The following is a 19,335-nucleotide window of genomic DNA, read 5'->3' on the forward strand; positions in this document are numbered from 1 at the left end:
AGTGGTCTATTTGCTCCTCTGGCTTCTGCGGATTCCAAAGTAACTTCCGGTGTTGCGGCTGCTGATGCACCAAGATAAAATACTCAAGATGCATTTTTGTATAAATTGGCATTCGGACATTAACTCATTATGTGGTAAAATTCATTTGAGAATTTCATGAAAAAATGTAGGTGTGGATTTTAATCTTGTACTTACAATCCAGGAAAGACTGATAAAAGATATTCAATATTGAATCGAACCTATTGAATAAATCAATATGGTAAATACATGTAGGGAACGTAAAAGTACATTTAAACTTTCTATTGTTGTTATTGAAATAACTGGATTTAGGTTAAGGATGATTCAGAAACGTTTTCCAATGATTTCCTGTAACAAGTTGCGCGCACAGGAGACTGACGTGTATTTTGATACTTTGTATATAGAAGGGTTGCTACATGTATGTGTGCATGCGTGAATGTGAAGGTACATTTTGAAATGTGATTATGTCCTGTTACTCTTCCGATAATTGAAGGACATAATGGCAATAATATTAATAATACTAATAATAATAAAGATAGAACAATAATAGAGTATTCCTTTGGGTCTAAAAATAAAATAAAGTCAAAAACCCGGGTATACATTTCACATTTCATATAAAGGTAGACATATGTATTCACATTAAAATACCTTGGGATAAAGATAGACATTTTTTTTATTTGGAGCAGATCAAGCAAATAAATCGGGTTTTTTTTTTTTTTTAATTATGAAAACATCGATGTTATGCTATTATACCATGTCATTTCGTCCACAGGCGCTTGTGGACATGAAAAAGATTTTTTTAATCAAATACGGTAAGTTAATGAAGAATAAACCATGTTATGACATTCAAAATGCTTCATTTCAAAAGTACTGAAGATAACAACCCATGTAACCACCTTAAACACCTGGACGTCATAAAATGGTTAATTCTTCATTTATCTACCCACGGACTTATATACACATATATAAGTCCGTGATCTACCTTATCGAATTTTGATAAAAATTATATTATGTCCACAAACACTTGTGATTTCGATAATAATTTTTCTTAGGACGAGAGTCTCTCTAAATGAAATAAATTGTCCAGTTTTATCCTTAATCTTAATCGTAAGACAAGACGAGTCACAATCTCTGGATTTAGGAAAATTGACATTCAAGGTTGGAAGACGAGTTCGTCAACTTTGTGAGAAAAAATGCCCTCAGCCTGATCTACGTGGATTTGTCACCATAACTTCCAATATATATAGGTACCAGATCCGGAAATTCTAATTTTATCGTGGTCTTAGAGTCTTCACGTCCACCTGCTATGCTGCACTATAAAAGTTGTTCTTGTAACATGTGTCATAAAATCAGTTATCTTGTTAGCAAAGTAAGATAACTTTAATTACAGTGTACATTACATTTCGTTAACTGTTATCCTATGATACGGATTCTGATAAAGTTTGAATTAAACGGAACAACGCGCAAATGTAGCTTTCTTACATAGACTGTAGTAAACTTTACCAGTTCCCTAGGGAGAAATGATGAGACCCTGCAGCCAAAAAATTCATAATCTTGGTTAAGTTCCTTAAGACCAACCTGTCCATGGTGAGTGTTTGATACTACCATATCTGGATGTTGAAAAGAAGGTTTTTGAAATTTAAGTAACTTTGTTCACTATTGGCCCCGATCGTCAGCCGCTTGGAGTCAGCCATGATCAATATGTGCTTACTATCACAGCGTTATCCTATACTAACAATTCTAATCAGGTTTGAAACATGTCCAGTTGATGAGGAAGACGGGTTCGGTCCCAGTAAGCACTAGAAATCTCAACAAGTCTCAATTTAATATTTTCTGGGTGTGACACAGCATGTGTCTGATTAATACGACACACAGATATTCCGCAAATAATTATTATTTCATTGCTAAAAATCGAGATGATACAGAATTTCAATCATTTCATGAACAAAAATAAACACATTTAAATCAATGGTCACTATTATTCGTAAAATCATATTCAAGTGAACACTCTCTTCCTTGACAAACACCCTGCCTAAAATTCAATTTAATTTTAACAAATTGTTTGTTTGATATATAATATTTATCATGGTAGGTAGCTTGTTGATAATAACTCTGTATTATTCATCTCTCCAAATGCCTTGGGGTACCGTTTTAGAGCCCCAGTTTATTGTGTGAAAGGTACACACCGTTTGCCGGAAACCTGCCTGTGGGAGGGGATTAGTGGTCGAGACAGGATACTAATTAGTAAATTGGAGTGTGAAATCACCTGAGGAAGGCAGTTAACTGTCGGTTTTACCTGTATTACATAAATAAATGAGTTCCCGATTCAATTTTAATAAGAGTTTACAAAATAATCACGAAACTCTATATTTTATCGACAATTTTAATTTCCATCACCAAAATGCTATGTTGCTGACCGTGGTTGTGAATATCTGAGATGTTAAACATTCTTGTTAAAACGTCATCAACATGTTCAGTGCTTGCCAATTGTTATCTTAGAACAAGGAGACGCAAAACAATAGAACATGTAGTCCAGTTTTAAAGACGAAAACAGTTTGGAAATTTGAACGTATTTTTTGTTTTTCATAATGTCATGATAACTATTGTTTGAATAACTGAATTTTAACTACATTTTAGAGAATATCTCAATTATTATGTGTGATTCTACACTAAATTTTTGGTGAATGTTACGTATATTGGGGCTTTAATATCTTTTCAAAGATAGCTTAGAATACTTTTTAAATATTGTCATTAAAATGAAATCGGGTAATTGTGTGTTTGAAATAATATACATTCCTATTGAACTGTTCTGTTTGAACTCTTGGTTTAAATAATCGTTGTAATCTCATATTCTGATACACGTAACAGCAACAAGACGCTTTATAGGAATTATATATATAATGGTACACCATCTGTTTAGCCTGTAGGAAAACATACAGGTAAATAACACTGTGTCTATCTGGCCCTGACATCAAACACACACCTGTGTCAAGGTGTTCACCAGGTATGACATGAAAGGGATGTCAGCGCGAGCTGCAATTAGCGTGTCTTCCAATTAACATGTTTGACAGATAATGAAAATGCCACCCGATTGATTTTTACTCGTTGTTAATCTCAGATCTGTTCGATTTCGTTACGGGTTTTTTTAGATATGTGTATGCAAATAGGAAGTAATTAGTAATTTCTAAACCAATGTGAAATCTTTGTAACAATTTTACATGCAAGAAATGCCGAGTGCTTTAACTATTTTCCACTCAGGCTAATTACAACATGTGTTTGAGAAATTTAGATTTTAGAGCTAAGTATCTAAGACCTGCCAAATGAGGATGCTTGAAATAACGTAGACGTTATCAAACAATCTAATTTCCGTGATTAATTTGATTAAATTAATTAATAATTACGTAACTTGTGAATCCACGGAACAAATCACGGATAATGAAGTATGAATACCTACATTTTTGGTCTTTTAATAGCACGGCTGCCAGAGACGTTTGAAGTGTAATGGGTTGAAAGAGTTATTTCCCTTAGCGAGCAGAATGATAGGAGTCGGGAATTCGCGTATATGACAAAACAGAGTGTTCCTAAACCTGCTCTAGAAAACTGGCGTAACATTTCTTAGGACTTTTAATCTCTTGGAAAAACTTAATTCTGATATTACTCCTTTATTCGAATACATGGCAAACATATCCGGAATTTTCCGCTAACTTCAGATTTTGACTTTAAATCTATCGTCACGAACTTGTCACATTTATATGGGACTTATATACATGCAAATTGTCGTTATAGATTTTTGTATATTCACCGTGTAAATGAAATGAATTCTCAACTATGTACATTACTTTCTGTCCATCATGGTATGGCTTTGTAACACGAAATCATAAACTTTAATAACTTTCCGCCAAACTGTGCAATATCAAAAAAAGTTTGACAAAAAAAACAAAAACCTTGTTTCCAAAATTGAATACGATCACACACTAATATATATAGTGACAAATATAACAAAGTGTTAAAAACGAGCACTTCAAGAGCTTCATATATCTAAGAACTCATATACGGCAAGTGTGTCGGAAACGTGCTATTGATCAGCGAGTATCTTCGGCACTTAAATCTTCATTAATATCCGGAAGTAATTACATCCGGCTGCACATCAGTCGTTTCGTTTTGTTTTGTTTTGGATTTTGAGACAGATTGTTCAATTTTATCACTTTTAGCGTTTGTAGGTGACACAATTCATAAGCACGGACGAAGACAACTCCGTACATGGTATTATGATATTATCCGCTGCGATGTATATGCATATGTGGGATCTAGATAGTAAACCACGATCATGATACATGATTTACTGTTACTATACAACTTGAAAGGTTTTAATACACACATACGTATCATTCCTATCTGTTTATTATTTACTGTTGACAATCCGGACAAATTTATCTAGTGTATGTCGTATAAATATGAGACGGAATAGGGAAGCCACCTTTTCATAGAGGAGGTTTATAGTACAAATAGGAACTGTAAATTTTGTTCGTTGTGTTTATCACCCCCTGAAGAGCCAGCTCAGTTCAGAGCGTGGAGACTCCTGTTAGTAGCTGGCGAATACCTTACAGAGCAGCACATGGGAGGCCCATTAACATCCCATCCACAGCAGGGAGGTTCCTTGTATTAGCTGGTGAATACCTCAATGAACAGCATCAGAAGTTCCATCACATGCCATCCAAAGCCGGGGGAGGGGGTGTTCCTTGTTTTAGCTGGTGAATACTTCACTAAACAGCATCAGAAGTTCTATCTCATGCCATCCACAGCATGGGAGTCCCCTTGTAGTAGCTGGTGAATACCACACTGAACAGCATACAGAAGGCCCATCAAATGCCATTCAAAGCCGGGGGGGTGGAGGGGTTCCTTCTTTTAACTGGCGAATAACTCACTAAACAGCATCAGAAGTTCTATCTCATGCCATCCACAGCATGGGAGTCTCCTTGTAGTAGCTGGTGATCATAAATAACACACTGAACAGCATACAGAAGGCCCATCAAATGCTTGACCAAGAACAAAACCACAACAGCTCATGAAAAATACAAACTACATAGGGAAAGTCCACATGGACTAAGCTATCCTGGCCCTTTTTACAAGTCTATCTCCTTGATGAAAGAAGGAACAACAAGGCTTGTGAGTCAGCCACATATTTTATTTTCAAACAACAGACAACTGGAGTAATATCACAACTGTAATAAATGTTAATCTATTTAGTATCTAACTAAATAAAATGAGTAATGCTAAGACAGAAACAATGTGCAATACATCTGAACTCTTTTTTATTGGAGATTAAGGCACAGATTGCAGTGACTCTCCACCTTAAATTTTAAACTGAGACATACCCATATTATAATTGTTTGATTTGAATCATTATTTTAATATCATCAAGTTACAAAGAGCAACCTTAAAACTATTACAAAGCACAGAGATTTAGTTCATAATATCATATTTGATATGATATATTTGATGCTGTCCTTTTCTGTCTGAGGTAGTGATTCATACGAACTTCACAATAAAAACTGGGATGATATAGGACTTAATGTCAAATTAATTCCTATATGGAACAATGCCAGGTATCATTGTGAGGTAAACCCAGCATCCATCAATACAGCTGATCCTGTCATACTTGCTCCAGCATCTGAACACATGAACATAGCCAGCTCCGCAATCTGAAACGGAGCGACATTAAAAGATACTGAAGAGAAAAATATAAATAAAGGAAAATGAAACAGTACAAGTTTATTGGTGTGTATGAAACATTGATGTACAACTTGTAAAGTGTAAAACATTAAATCTTCATCAGCATTTCTCAGAGCACATAAAATATTGGTCATGATTTGATATCTACTCACTATATATATGAATTGTATTTACCTCTGAGATCGTGACTGGTTTACCAGTTGGGTTTTTCGCAAAACCCCTCCTCTGAAATAGGATAATGAATTCAATTAAATACTATTCATCTTAACACAAAATTTGTTTTTTTAATCCATTTAAACACATGAACATAAAGCTGAGATACAATTTAGCTGTGTGTTGAACTTAACCTTATTATCAAATATAACTTACCATTAAAAATGGTTATGAATTTGGTTATTGTAAAGAAATACTTTGGTAACCAAGGAAATGGATCATGTTACCATGGTAACCAGGTAGCTAGACTATGTTACTTTGGTAACCAGTAAGCTGGAATATATGTGCTACTCCAGTAACAAGGGAACTGGGCTGTGTGACTATGGCAACCACGGTACTGGGCTGTGTGACTATGGCAACCAAGGAACTGGATTGTGTTACTGTGGTAACCTGGAAATAGGACTGTTTAACTATGGTAATCTTGGAACAGGACTCTCTTACTGTGGTAATTAAGACCCTGTTACTGTGTAACCAGGCAACTGGAATTTGTTATTATGGTAACCGAGGAACTGGATTATGTAACTGCAGTAACCAGGGAACTGAACTTTGTTACTGTGGTAACCAGTAAACTTGACTGCGTTTCTGTGGTAACTATGGAAATTGGCACTGTTATTGTGGATACAAACCAACTGAACTCTGTAGCTGAGGTAACTAGGAACTGGACTGTGTTATTGTGGTAATCAGTGATCTTAACCATGTTGCTATGGTAATTAGGGATTCTGACTATGTTACTCTGGTAACTAGGGAACTGGAATGTGATACTTTGGTATCTAGGGAAATGGACTCTGTGACCGTGGTAACCCAAGGAAGTGGACTGTGTTACTTTGGTAACTAGAGATTTTGACAGTGTTATTGTGGTAACCAGGGAACTTGACCTAACAGAACTACCATTATTACTGTTAGTAAGATACAATACCAGAGCTTCCTCTGTCGTGATATTCTGCTCTTTTGCCATCTTCTCAGCTGTTCTGTTAAATACTACAATAATATACAAAGTCAATATTTGATAAGTGAATCAGCAGCTTTTTCATAGAAAACAGACTCATCTTTAATGCATTCAATCCAACGACACAGATTTACACTGATTACACCACTATTTTGTAAATGAAGAAACTACTACCTGACTTATCGTTTATGTAACACAAGGTTGAAATGATGAAAAGTTTTAATATATATAACAAAGTTCTTACACAGTATTACAAAGCACTGAATGTGTCAGTATTTGCAAATTTCAAGCATGAGTTGTCTTAATAAAAGTTTCGAAGAAATGAAGGTGGCTGAATCATTTTATCAAGAAATTAAATCTTAGCAAGTATCAATATCAAGTCAAAAGTTTTGAACCCGAAAAGAGATAAAATTTTTAAATGCAATTTTGTCTTCAAATTTAAGGAAGCTGAATATTATAAAGTTTGTTATAATGGAGAAGCATTAATTTCACTTTTCTTTTAGGACAAAAGTAAGATCACAAAAAGATACATTTGTACCTTGTGTTATGGATTCCATAAAAATGTGTCATTTTCGATTGAATTTTTTTGGTAAAATCACCAGAATTTGAACCCTTGGTAAAGTAAAATTTACACTGGGTACCTGTATATCTTTTCAAGTTGGTTACTGAATATTAGTTAAGAATTGTATATGCAAATTATATGTATGTGAAAGCAGAGACGGACTAAAATCAGTTGATCAAACCAGGAAAAAAAGATAATAAAATGTGGCAGGTTATTGATGGTAATAGTGACTGACTCCATCAGAACCCTGACATCAGCATCTGTCAGGAGAGTATGACCTACAAATTTTTTACCATTATGAATGTTTTCCCCAAAGAATTTATTATACTGTAATATCAAGAAGAGAAGGATTACTTGGTGCATCTGCGAACCCTGGGCATATACAGTTACAGGTAATTCCATGAGCAGCTCCCTCTAGTGCCACCCCCTGTAACAAAAAACACCTATATAGAGTTACAGGTAATTCTATGAGTAGCTCCCTCCAGTGCCACCCCCTGTAACCAAATACACACATAAATTGCTGGAATACATCAGCTGTTTTAACACCACAGTGTACTTTAGTCTTGGTTACATAATAATATAAAAATGCCTACCTGGTTTTTACCCACTACCACAATACACACAACCAAATGTGTTTGTATACAGATTAAACACATAAAAAGCAGAATATTGTTTATATTTGAGACTGGCAGTCAATCTCTTTGTTGTGAAAGGTAGGTCTGCATATAAATGTATACATGTAGATAATTTACATAAAATCTTAGGCTATGATATACATTTGTCTGCATCATCATCATCATTAGTATGAATAAAGCAGTAATTTCCACTCTCACTTCAACTAACTACCTTTTGTATGTAGATATACTTTTGATGAAAGATATAAATACAAAGAGTTGCATAGCTCTTACTATTGTTTTTCTATCATAAGTAAAACATACAAAAGAGGAGATAGGAAAGATAATGTATATATTTATTTTTGAAACATCTTTCATGTAGTCATATGCATAATATACAATATCTATATATTTCTGTCACAGGTGTGCTGGGCCCATTGTAAGCTCGGAAAATACAACATAATATCAGACTATCTGATGCTTGTTAGTCACATGTAAACAGCTGTTGGTTGCTAAGGAACAAATTTCTATATGCCAGGTATATGTATATAAGCAATGTAGTAATTTGGAAACATTCATAATCCATAATGGAAATTTATCTGATTGATAAAATGAAAGTTTATCAGTGTTATCATCAATGGTATTGATTTCGGTATTCATAGTCCCCCAAGTTTTCAGTTGATATAAATTTTTCAAGATTTAAAAAATCAAGATTTTCAATATACTAAACATATACACAAAAATACAAAATAACCTTTCTTTAAAATTTAAAATAAAAATAAAAATATGAAAAATATAGATGTTTTTCACATGTTTTAGTCGCTATGTAGTCCTGATGACATTCACATAGAGATCATAACATGTCTACAACATCTAGATCACAATAAGGAAGACAAGAGGCTCATAGGGTCTGCATCGCTCACCCGGCTTTGCTTGGCTGAAAACGCATTATTAAAAGTGAGGGAAAAGGAATTCAATATATCCAAGCACACAATGCAATAAATATCTGTTTCCCTACTGGAGTCCGACCCTCTTTCCTCAGGAAGTCAGTCGAATAATTTGTTCTTCGGACCAAGTCACTCCTACTGTAGAAGCAGGATTTTAAAGACTTTGCTTCATTTTCCCTATTAGGCCCTGCCCTTCTACATCAGTGGGCTGAGACCCTCAAATTGATTCCTACCAAAAAATGCTCCTGACCAAATATGGGCAAACTCCAATTATTCCTACAGGAAAAGTAGGATTTTAAAGATTTTGCTCTTTTTCCCCAATTGGGCCCAGTCCCTTTAGGCTAATAACCACCATTTATACAAAACTGAGTTCTCTTCATCAAAGAAGCCCCCTTGGGACTGTGACCTACCATTGATACAAAATTTGTTTCTCTTCCACTAAGGATGCTTCTGACGAATTTGGTCAAAACCTGCTCAGTCATTCATGACTAGTAGTGAGTTGTAGAAAAAAGTTGACTGATGGATGGACAATGGACGACATACACTGCAGTATGCCAATAGCTCACTTGGTCCTTCAGGTTAGGTGAGCTAATAATTGTTCTTGGATGTTGAGAAGCCTACATTTTATGTTCACCACAAAGGAAGGACATCTATTGAATACCATACGGTATCCACCCAAGAAGATACTACTGTTTGAAACAATTGGAGTGTTGGTTATCCTTCTTTTTAGTTTCTGATGATTCAAAATTGTTACGACAAGATTTAGAATATCACATTAAGTTAAACTATAGTAAATTCTTTACATGTCACACTTTAAATTGTAAAGAGAGCTGACATAGATAGTGTACATACGTGTGACAATAGCAGGAATTTGCAGTTCGTAGTACCTTGGACAATCCTAGGAGTCATATCTTCTCTGCAATCGACATAGATTGTACACAAGGATAATGTTAGGGGAACTTGAATACAGCACTAGATAATGCTCACACAGATTGAATACAGGGATGTGTGACAATAACAGGAGTTAGTAGAACTCTGTTCTATTTTTGACTGATCCTATAGGCCCACCTTAACAGCACTATATAATGTGGACAATGATTGTACACAGGGATGTGTGACAATAACAGGAGTTAGAAGAACTTTGTATACACCTTGACTAGTTGTATAGGCCCACCTTCACAGCACTAGATAATGCTGACATAGATTGTACACAAGGATGTGTGATAATAACAGGAGTTATAAGAACTTTGTATACACCTTGACTCGTCCCATAGGCCCACCTTCGCAGCACTAGATAATGCGGACATAGATTGACATAGATAGACATAAAGACCACAACTAGAGTTTGTAGTCTGTATTACCTTAGCCAGTCCTATGAGACCTGCCTTCACAGCACTATAGGGAGCCTTCCCTGGTCCACTGATCATTCCCATCTGAGACGACATGTTCACAATTCGTCCCCAGCCTGCAATATACAACAAACTAAATTCAGATATTTTTAACCAATCTTCAATGATTTTTCTCATTTTTTTCAGCATTCAAAGTTGGATAATAATAACAGGATTGGTTTTCTGGTCGACATATTCTGAAATCCAATTTATAAATATGTCAAGAAACCCGATGTTGCTATGACCTCATGAACAGTTAAAATAAAATGAATGTTATTCTTCTTTATCAGAACAGCCTTTTTGGGGTGTTGCCTTCATTGTAGGAACAGCCTCAGATAAAATCATTTTACCTACATGATAAATTATGTTAAATTTTCAGAACTCTTTGGGCATCACACCGTGAAATAATGACAATTTTTTAACAAGACAGGGCAGCAAATTTAAAAATGTGTGAAAAATAACGAATAGAACATTTCTTGTGATTTCATAAAACATTTATCAAGACACAAGGAATATAGTTTATTTCTTAACTGAATACGTCACTTGATGAGATGCTTTGATAGATATAGTGACTGAGTAAATAATATATAAAAATATATGAGATTTAAAACAACTTATATAATATATCCAAATATATTCTATAAATAACTTTACCTTGATTTATTTTCGTGTTTATACATGATGTGAGTAACAGATGAATTCATGATTGTTTGCACTAAAAATGACTCTGAATGGCATCCATGTTGATTTGGTTACCAATATTGGAGTCTTGAAGAGTCTCTAAAAGCTCATCATTTGCAAATTAAAAGTCATTTTAAGATTAGCTTTCAGGAAATCATATATTTGCGAATATGTCTGAAGAGGTATGTTTGCAGAATAAAATATTTGTGATATTTAAGTGATGTCAGTATAGCTTACCCTTGGTCTTCATGCCTGGAAGGAATGCTTTCATCAGATGAAATGGGGCTGACAAAGACACCGCAACCATCATGTCCCATTTCTCTGTTGGATAATCTTCTACCAAATCAAGATGCTGCACACCTAGTTAAACAAGAGTATCGCAAAATACGCCCATAAATATCCAAAAGATCAAAGGGGCATAACTCTTATTCAAATCGTCTAATCAAAACCCCGTTCAGGAAAACACAATTTCATATCATGGTGATTAAGACTACCAAGTTTCATAAAGATCGGCTGAAAAATGTAGAAGGAGATCTCCGGACAAATAAAAGTTTATGACGGACGGACACCAGACGCCAGAGACAGACAGGGCCATACCATAATACGTCCATCTTTCGACGGGCGTATAAAAAATGAAAAACCACAACATATACATCTAACTCCAGGCCAAGATGTTATACAACTGGACTGACAAACAAAAAACTACAACATATACATCTAACTCCAGGCCAAGACGTTATACATCTAGACTGACAAACAAAAAACTACGCACAATCAATAGTACACTACAACATATACATCTAACTCCAGGCCAAGATGTTATACATCTGGACTGACAAACAAAACACTACAACATATACATCTAACTCCAGGCCAAGATGTTATACAACTGGACTGACAAACAAAAAACTACAACATATACATCTAACTCCAGGTCAAGATGTTATACAACTGGACTGACAAACAAAAAACTACAACATATACATCTAACTCCAGGCCAAGACGTTATACATCTAGACTGACAAACAAAAAACTACGCACAATCAATAGTACAATACAACATATACATCTAACTCCAGGTCAAGATGTTATACAACTGGACTGACAAACGAAAAACTACAACATATACATCTAACTCCAGGCCAAGACATTATACATCTAGACTGACAAACAAAACACTACAACATATACATCTAACTCCAGGCCAAGATGTTATACAACTGGACTGACAAACAAAACACTACAACATATACATCTAACTCCAGGCCAAGATGTTATACAACTGGACTGACAAACAAAACACTATACACAATCAATAGTACACTTTACATAAACAGAAAGACAGATGAACAGTACCTAACTTTGTTTGGGATGGAGAGGGGTGGGGACTGTAGGGGGTGTAAATCAACTGTTATACCAGCCATGCTGACCCATTTAACCAGAACATAAGCTACCATATACCTAGCAACATTAAAGTACGCTAATATAATTGGTTATATTTATAGGGGTTTTATCTTATGATGTTCACGATCTTTCAAATGGCATAAAATTACCCAGTAAATGTTTTTTACAGTAAATCCAAATCTTATTAAAAGTAAGCTCTAGAACAGCATACATCCATACAAATGTATAGACATGCTCTCCTTTTAACTGCTTAAGGAGGTCTGTAGTAGTACTTAACTTGATTAGCCCCTAACTAGGACAACAGCAACATATTAGTGCCAAGAATATAAACAATTATTTAGTAAGTGAGCTGTCACACATAACAGCATTGTTGATCAGTAAGTTAGCTGTCACATATAACAGTATTGTTGATCAGTAAGTAAGCTGTCACACATAACAGCATTGTTGATCAGTAAGTGAGCTGTCACCCATAACAGCATTGATGATCAGTAAGCTGACACATGTAACATTGTTGATCAGTAAGTAAGTTGTCACACATAACAGCATTGTTGATCAGTAAGTGAGCTGTCACACATAACAGCATTGTTGATCAGTAAGTAAGCTGTCACACATAACAGCATTGTTAATAAGCAAGTAAGCTGTCACACATAACAGCATTGTTGATCAGTAAGTAAGCTGTCACATGTAACAGCATTGTTGATCAGTAAGTAAGCTGTCACATGTAACAGCATTGTTGATCAGTAAGTAAGCTGTCACATGTAACATTGTTTATCAGTAAGTAAGCTGTCACACAGAACAGCATTGCTGATTAGTAAGTAACCTGTCACACATACTGACATCATTAACCAGTATGTAAGCTGTCATACGTACCGGCATTGTTAATCAATATGTCCACTCCTGTAGGATACAACTCTAACACTTGTTTACAGAAGTTCTCTATTGAGGTCACAGAACGCAGATCTCCTGGCACAAAAGTAGCCTCCACCTTGTAATCACTGTAGAAACAAGGAAGAAATTGTGACGTAGTTCTATATGATAGGTAGGACTTGTGACGTAGATCTATATGGTGAGTAGGACTTGTGACGTAGTTCTATATGATGGTTTAAATTTGTGACATAGTTCTATATGGTGGGTAGGACTTGTGACATAGTTCATATGATGGGTAGGACTTGTGACTTAGATCTATATGATGGGTAGGACTTGTGACGTAGTTCTAAATGATGGACAGGACTTGTGACGTAGATCTATATGGTGAGTAGGACTTGTGACGTAGTTATATATGATGGTTTAGACTTGTGACGTAGATCTATATGATGGACAGGACTTGTGACGTAGTTCTATATGATGGACAGGACTTGTGACGTAGATCTATATGATGGTCAGGACTTGTGACGTAGATCTATATGATGAGTAGGACTTGTGACGTAGTTCTATATGATGGGTAGGACTTGTGACATAGTTCTATATGATGGGTAGGACTTGTGACATAGTTCTATATGATGGGTAGGACTTGTGACGTAGTTCTATATGACGTAGTTCTATATGATGGGTAGGACTTGTGACGTAGTTCTATATGATGGGTAGGACTTGTGACATAGATCTATATGGTGAGTAGGACTTGTGACGTAGTTCTATATGATGGTTTAGATTTGTGACGTAGTTCTATATGATGGGTAGGACTTGTGACATAGTTCTATATGATGGGTAGGACTTGTGACGTAGATCTATATGGTGAGTAGGACTTGTGACGTAGTTTTATATGATGGTTTAGATTTGTGACGTAGTTCTATATGGTGGGTAGGACTTGTGACGTAGTTCTATATGATGGGTAGGACTTGTGACGTAGTTCTATATGATGGTTTAGATTTGTGACGTAGTTCTATATGGTGGGTAGGACTTGTGACGTAGTTCTATATGATGGTTTAGATTTGTGACGTAGTTCTATATGATGGGTAGGACTTGTGACATAGTTCTATATTCTATATGATGGGTAGGACTTGTGACGTAGTTCTATATGATGGATAGGACTTGTGACGTAGTTCTATATAGTTCTATATGATGGGTAGGACTTGTGACATAGTTCTATATGATGGGTAGGACTTGTGACATAGTTCTATATGATGGGTAGGACTTGTGACATAGTTCTATATGATGGGTAGGACTTGTGACATAGTTCTATATGATGAGTAGGACTTGTGACGTAGTTCTATATGATGGGTAGGACTTGTGACGTAGTTCTATCTATATGTGATGTTCTATATGGTAGGACTTGTGACGTAGTTCTATATGATGGGTAGGACTTGTGACGTAGTTCTATATGATGGGTAGGACTTGTGACATAGTTCTATATGATGGGTAGGACTTGTGACGTAGATCTATATGATGAGTAGGACTTGTGACATAGTTCTATATGATGAGTAGGACTTGTGACGTAGTTCTATATGATGGGTAGGACTTGTGACGTAGATCTATATGATGGGTAGGACTTGTGACGTAGTTCTATATGATGGGTAGGACTTGTGACGTAGTTCTATATGATGGGTAGGACTTGTGACATAGTTCTATATGATGGGTAGGACTTGTGACGTAGTTCTATATGATGGGTAGGACTTGTGATGGTAGGACTTGTGAAGTTCTAGTTCTATATGATGGGTAGGACTTGTGACGTAGTTCTATATGGTGGGTAGGACTTGTGACGTAGTTCTATATGATGGACAGGACTTGTGACGTAGTTCTATATGATGGTTTAGATTTGTGACATAGTTCTATATGATGGATAGGACTTGTGACATAGTTCTATATGATGGGTAGGACTTGTGACGTAGTTCTATATGATGGGTAGGACTTGTGACAAAGTTCTATATGATGGGTAGGACTTGTGACATAGTTCTATATGATGGGTAGGACTTGTGACGTAGTTCTATATGATGGATAGGACTTGTAACGTAGTTCTATATGGTAGGTAAGATTTGTGCCGTAGATCTATATGATAGGTAGGACTTGTGACAAAGTTCTATATGATGGGTAGGACTTGTGACGAAGTTCTATTTCATAGGTATGACTTGTGACATAGTTCTATATGATGGACAGGAATTGTGACGTAGTTCTATATGATGGAGAGGACTTGTGACGTAGTTCTATGTCATAGGTATGACTTGTGACGTAGTTCTATATGATGGAGAGGACTTGTGACGTAGTTCTATATGATGGACAGGACTTGTGACGTAATTCTGTATGATGGACAGGACTTGTGACATAGTTCTATATGGTGGGTAGGACTTGTGACGTAGTTCTATATGATGGTTTAGATTTGTGACGTAGTTCTATATGATGGATAGGACTTGTGACATAGTTCTATATGATGGGTAGGACTTGTGACGTAGTTCTATATGATGGGTAGGACTTGTGACAAAGTTCTATATGATGGGTAGGACATGTGACATAGTTCTATATGATGGAGAGGACTTGTGACGTAGTTCTATATGATGGACAGGACTTGTGACGTAATTCTGTATGATGGACAGGACTTGTGACATAGTTCTATATGATAGGTAGGACTTGTGACAAAGTTCTATATGATGGATAGGACTTGTGACGTAGTTCTGTATGATGGGTAGGACATGTGACATAGTTCTATATGATCGGCAGGACTTGTGACATTGTTCTATATGATGGGCAGGACATGTGATGTAGTTCTATTTAATGGGTAAGATTTGTGACATTTTTCTATATCATGAGTAGGACTTGTGACAAATATAAACACACCTTTTCAAGGTTGTGATGACTTGATCTATAGTAGCTTGGTCTGCCAGTCCTGTTATGATGAGAGAACAACCTCTTGACGCCAATGCGGTGGCTATTCCATAACCAATACCACTTGTTGACCCTGTCACAACGGCAACTTTCCCTTGCATACTCATGTTTTCTTTAGGTAAAATGACAAATTACATGTTACACACTAGCTTTAAAATGATCTTTGATATAGCAAGTCTGTTAAGTATGAACAAGAGATCAGAGAAGTCTCTGATCATCCACACTAGCTTCATCTTTGGCATAGTTTTTTATCAGTCGCATCTTTTCCATCTTTTTTAATTTCCCCCAATACAAACAGGGACCAAGGGGACTCGACAAAAAATTTAACCAAGTTTAATAATTCATGGTTCTACCAAGTGAGGGAAAGAAGCATGGTCCATCATTTAAATAGTGACTTAACACTCTGTACAAGCCACAATAGGCCAACTAAATCATTTGCAATACTGATCCCACTTTTTTCTTGAGATTTAAAAAAAAATTCTATCTGGGACTGTGTTCTGCATCCAACAAAAGCAAAGAAGTATGTTTAGTAATGTGAATGATAACTACCATATTTAACACTACTGTGTACAAGCCAGACTGACCCCCTCCTTTTACACCAACTGTAAATGAGAAGATCAAATATTGCTTCCTGGTAGCCATTTTGTTTTCAAATCAAACTCATTGATCCGATGATCACTACAGACACTCACATTCAGGCAAGATGGATACTCTTAGCCCTGGAGGAAACAGTATCTTGGGCAAGAATGACCTTCAAACCCAGAAAGTCAAGATCAATGGTCATAAAGAAGGGCAGAGTAACGCAGCAGTTCCAACTGAAGGTACAGGGGGAGGAAATACCATCCATCATAGGAAACCCCATCAAATGTCTGGGGAAGTGGTTTGATGAATCATCAGGAGATAAGGCCAATATCCAAAGGATAGAACAACAGGTCACAAAAGGAATATAGACAAGACAGGTCTCCCAGGGAAACTTAAAGCTTGGATTATCAGCATGGCCTCCATCCACGCTTAGCCTGGCCCTTGATGCTTTATGAGATTACGACTTCAAAAGTGGAGAAAATGGAGCATATTATCAAGAGACATCCCCGAAAGTGGTTGGGAGTTCCTCCAAGCTTTACTGCATTAGGCCTAAACAGCAGAACAGCAAAACTCCAACTCCCCATCTCTTCATTTGTGGAAGAATTCAAGGACTCCAGGGATGATAAGGTGTGAAATGGCAGGAAATGGTCAGCATCAAGAGCAGTTGATGAGGCTGTAAGTAGACTGATACACAAAGACATTGTTGGAACAACAGCAGTAGGAAGACAAGGTATAGGAACAACTAAGAGCACCTTCTGGAAAAAGGCTGATGTGGAAGAAAGGTGTAGGACGGTCCAGGAGGAAATTAGAAATGGTGAGGAAGAACAAAGGCAGGCCAAAGCTGAGTTGCATTGGAGCCCAAGGAGCGTGGACAAGATGGGATACAGAACCGTGTGCATTTTCCTGGTCAGAAATCTGGAAGTATCTGCAATTCCTCCTCTGGTCTGTGTATGACATGCTACCAACACCAGCAAATTTCCATCGAACCTTTCAATAACACCTGATTGCCCCCTGTGTGGACAGAGAGGAACATTACAGCACATTCTTACCTCTTGTAAGGTGGCCTTAGCACAGGGAAGATATACAAGTCGCCACAACCAAGTCTTAAGGGAGTTGGCAGATATTACGGAAAAGGAAAGAAAGAATAAGGCCAGCCAACCAAGGTCCAGACATACACATTAGGTTTGTGAAGGAAGGCCAGACACCAACATCCACATCACCGTAGAGAACTTCCAGAATTCTTTGTCAGGCAGGAGACTGGAAGCTGGCGCTAGACCTTAATAAGAGACTAACCTTTCCGGACATTGTACCAAGCAACCTTCAGCTGGATATGGTTCTTTGGTCATCAACGACAAGAATGGTCCTTGTCATAGAGCTGATGCAGTGAAGCAGACGAACGGAATAGAGGAAAGTACGAAGCATTGCTGAAGGAGTGCAGGAGGGAGAAAGGGTGGCAGACTTGGAGCTTCCCGGTCGAGGTGGGATGCAGGGGGCTTCCCCGCACAGTCTGTATGGGGAATGCTAGCTGCATTGGGAGTGTCATGCTGGGTGTGGATTATGAAAGACTCAAGTAGCTGGACACCCACCACTGATGCGCAGTGACTGACCATTACTGTGGACCCCCCATCCTGAGAGTGTACCGAGCTTGGGGTCGAAACTCACAATGAGGGATGACCTCGGCTGAGGATGTCGGCGGTGAAGCAGTAGAAACATCTTAGCTGTATTGTGGCAAATTCTGGTCATCAAGCACAACTACAGACAAAGAGATACCTCCACAAAACAAAAGTCCAAAACTAAAATTATCAGAATTCAATATTGTTGCTTGTTGGTCGTTTAGGTATTCTAATCTCAGCCAGAAAGAACATTGTCAAAAAATAGATGAGCGGAAGTCTATCTAAGAAATTTGAAATTTCTTCAGCCCAAACTTTACAAGAAATACCAACAACTAACTTTTACATCATCACTGTCCAAATCAAACTAGCCAGCTGTTTATCAGTGATTTTGTTTTATATCAGATGTAAAATTAGCAAATCACAACAAGAGACTGTGGGAAACCTACAAATGATATTTGAGAATGATCCATCCAAACCCTCTCAAGATATTGCAATCACAACCTACAACTGATAAAATTCAAGATGGCCGTCTGTCGGCCATTTTGTTTTTCTGGTCAATCTAAAAATAGAGGATGCACAAGGAAATACAATTTCAGAATGATCAATCACATATATATATATATATGTGTGTGTTTGTGCATGTGTTGTAGTCATACAGCAGCACAGTAACTTATCGTAAAATAATTACAGAAACCAGTCCTTGGCCAATGACAACGACAATTGTACTTGTACAGCTCAGACGATGCACATTTACCTTTGATCGGGTCGTTATCCGGGTCAGGCTGTTGTACACTTTGTGCGCGTCGCTGTCAATATAGCGC

At 36.8% G+C, this 19,335-nt stretch overlaps 1 protein-coding gene across 2 annotated transcripts; it reads right to left on the reverse strand.

Annotated features, from left to right (window-relative positions):
- Positions 1-5,188: 5,188 nt before the first annotated feature.
- Positions 5,189-19,309, reverse strand: LOC132559765 (D-beta-hydroxybutyrate dehydrogenase-like). 2 transcript variants are annotated; one of them, XM_060224390.1, is made up of 9 exons: positions 19,269-19,309; positions 16,272-16,431; positions 13,377-13,501; positions 11,340-11,462; positions 10,395-10,498; positions 7,827-7,899; positions 6,881-6,942; positions 5,926-5,976; positions 5,189-5,720 (listed from the first exon to the last, which is right to left on the reverse strand). In XM_060224390.1, the coding sequence occupies exons 2-9, from the start codon at positions 16,424-16,426 to the stop codon at positions 5,628-5,630; spliced, it is 786 nt and encodes a 261-aa protein (XP_060080373.1). In that variant the 5' UTR covers positions 16,427-16,431; positions 19,269-19,309; the 3' UTR covers positions 5,189-5,627. The 2 variants fall into 2 exon arrangements, with proteins under 2 accessions (XP_060080373.1, XP_060080374.1); XM_060224391.1 differs by lacking the exon at positions 19,269-19,309 and adding an exon at positions 18,488-18,539.
- Between the last annotated feature and the right edge of the window lie 26 nt (positions 19,310-19,335).

This window comes from Ylistrum balloti, unplaced genomic scaffold (assembly GCF_031769215.1).
Source record: "Ylistrum balloti isolate Yb309-2 unplaced genomic scaffold, AGI_CSIRO_Ybal_v1 Utg370964, whole genome shotgun sequence".
Taxonomy (NCBI): Eukaryota; Metazoa; Mollusca; class Bivalvia; order Pectinida; family Pectinidae; genus Ylistrum; species Ylistrum balloti.

Coding starts and splice junctions, on each gene's coding strand:
- LOC132559765 (XM_060224390.1), bottom strand. CDS start 16,426: ATGAGTATGCAAGGGAAAGTTGCCGTTGTGACAGGGTCAACAAGTGGT. Junction 13,502..16,271: donor GTCATCACAACCTTGAAAAG/GTGTGTTTATAT, acceptor TTGTTTCTACAG/TGATTACAAGGTGGAGGCTA. Junction 11,463..13,376: donor CATATTGATTAACAATGCCG/GTACGTATGACA, acceptor TTGTTTAACTAG/GTGTGCAGCATCTTGATTTG.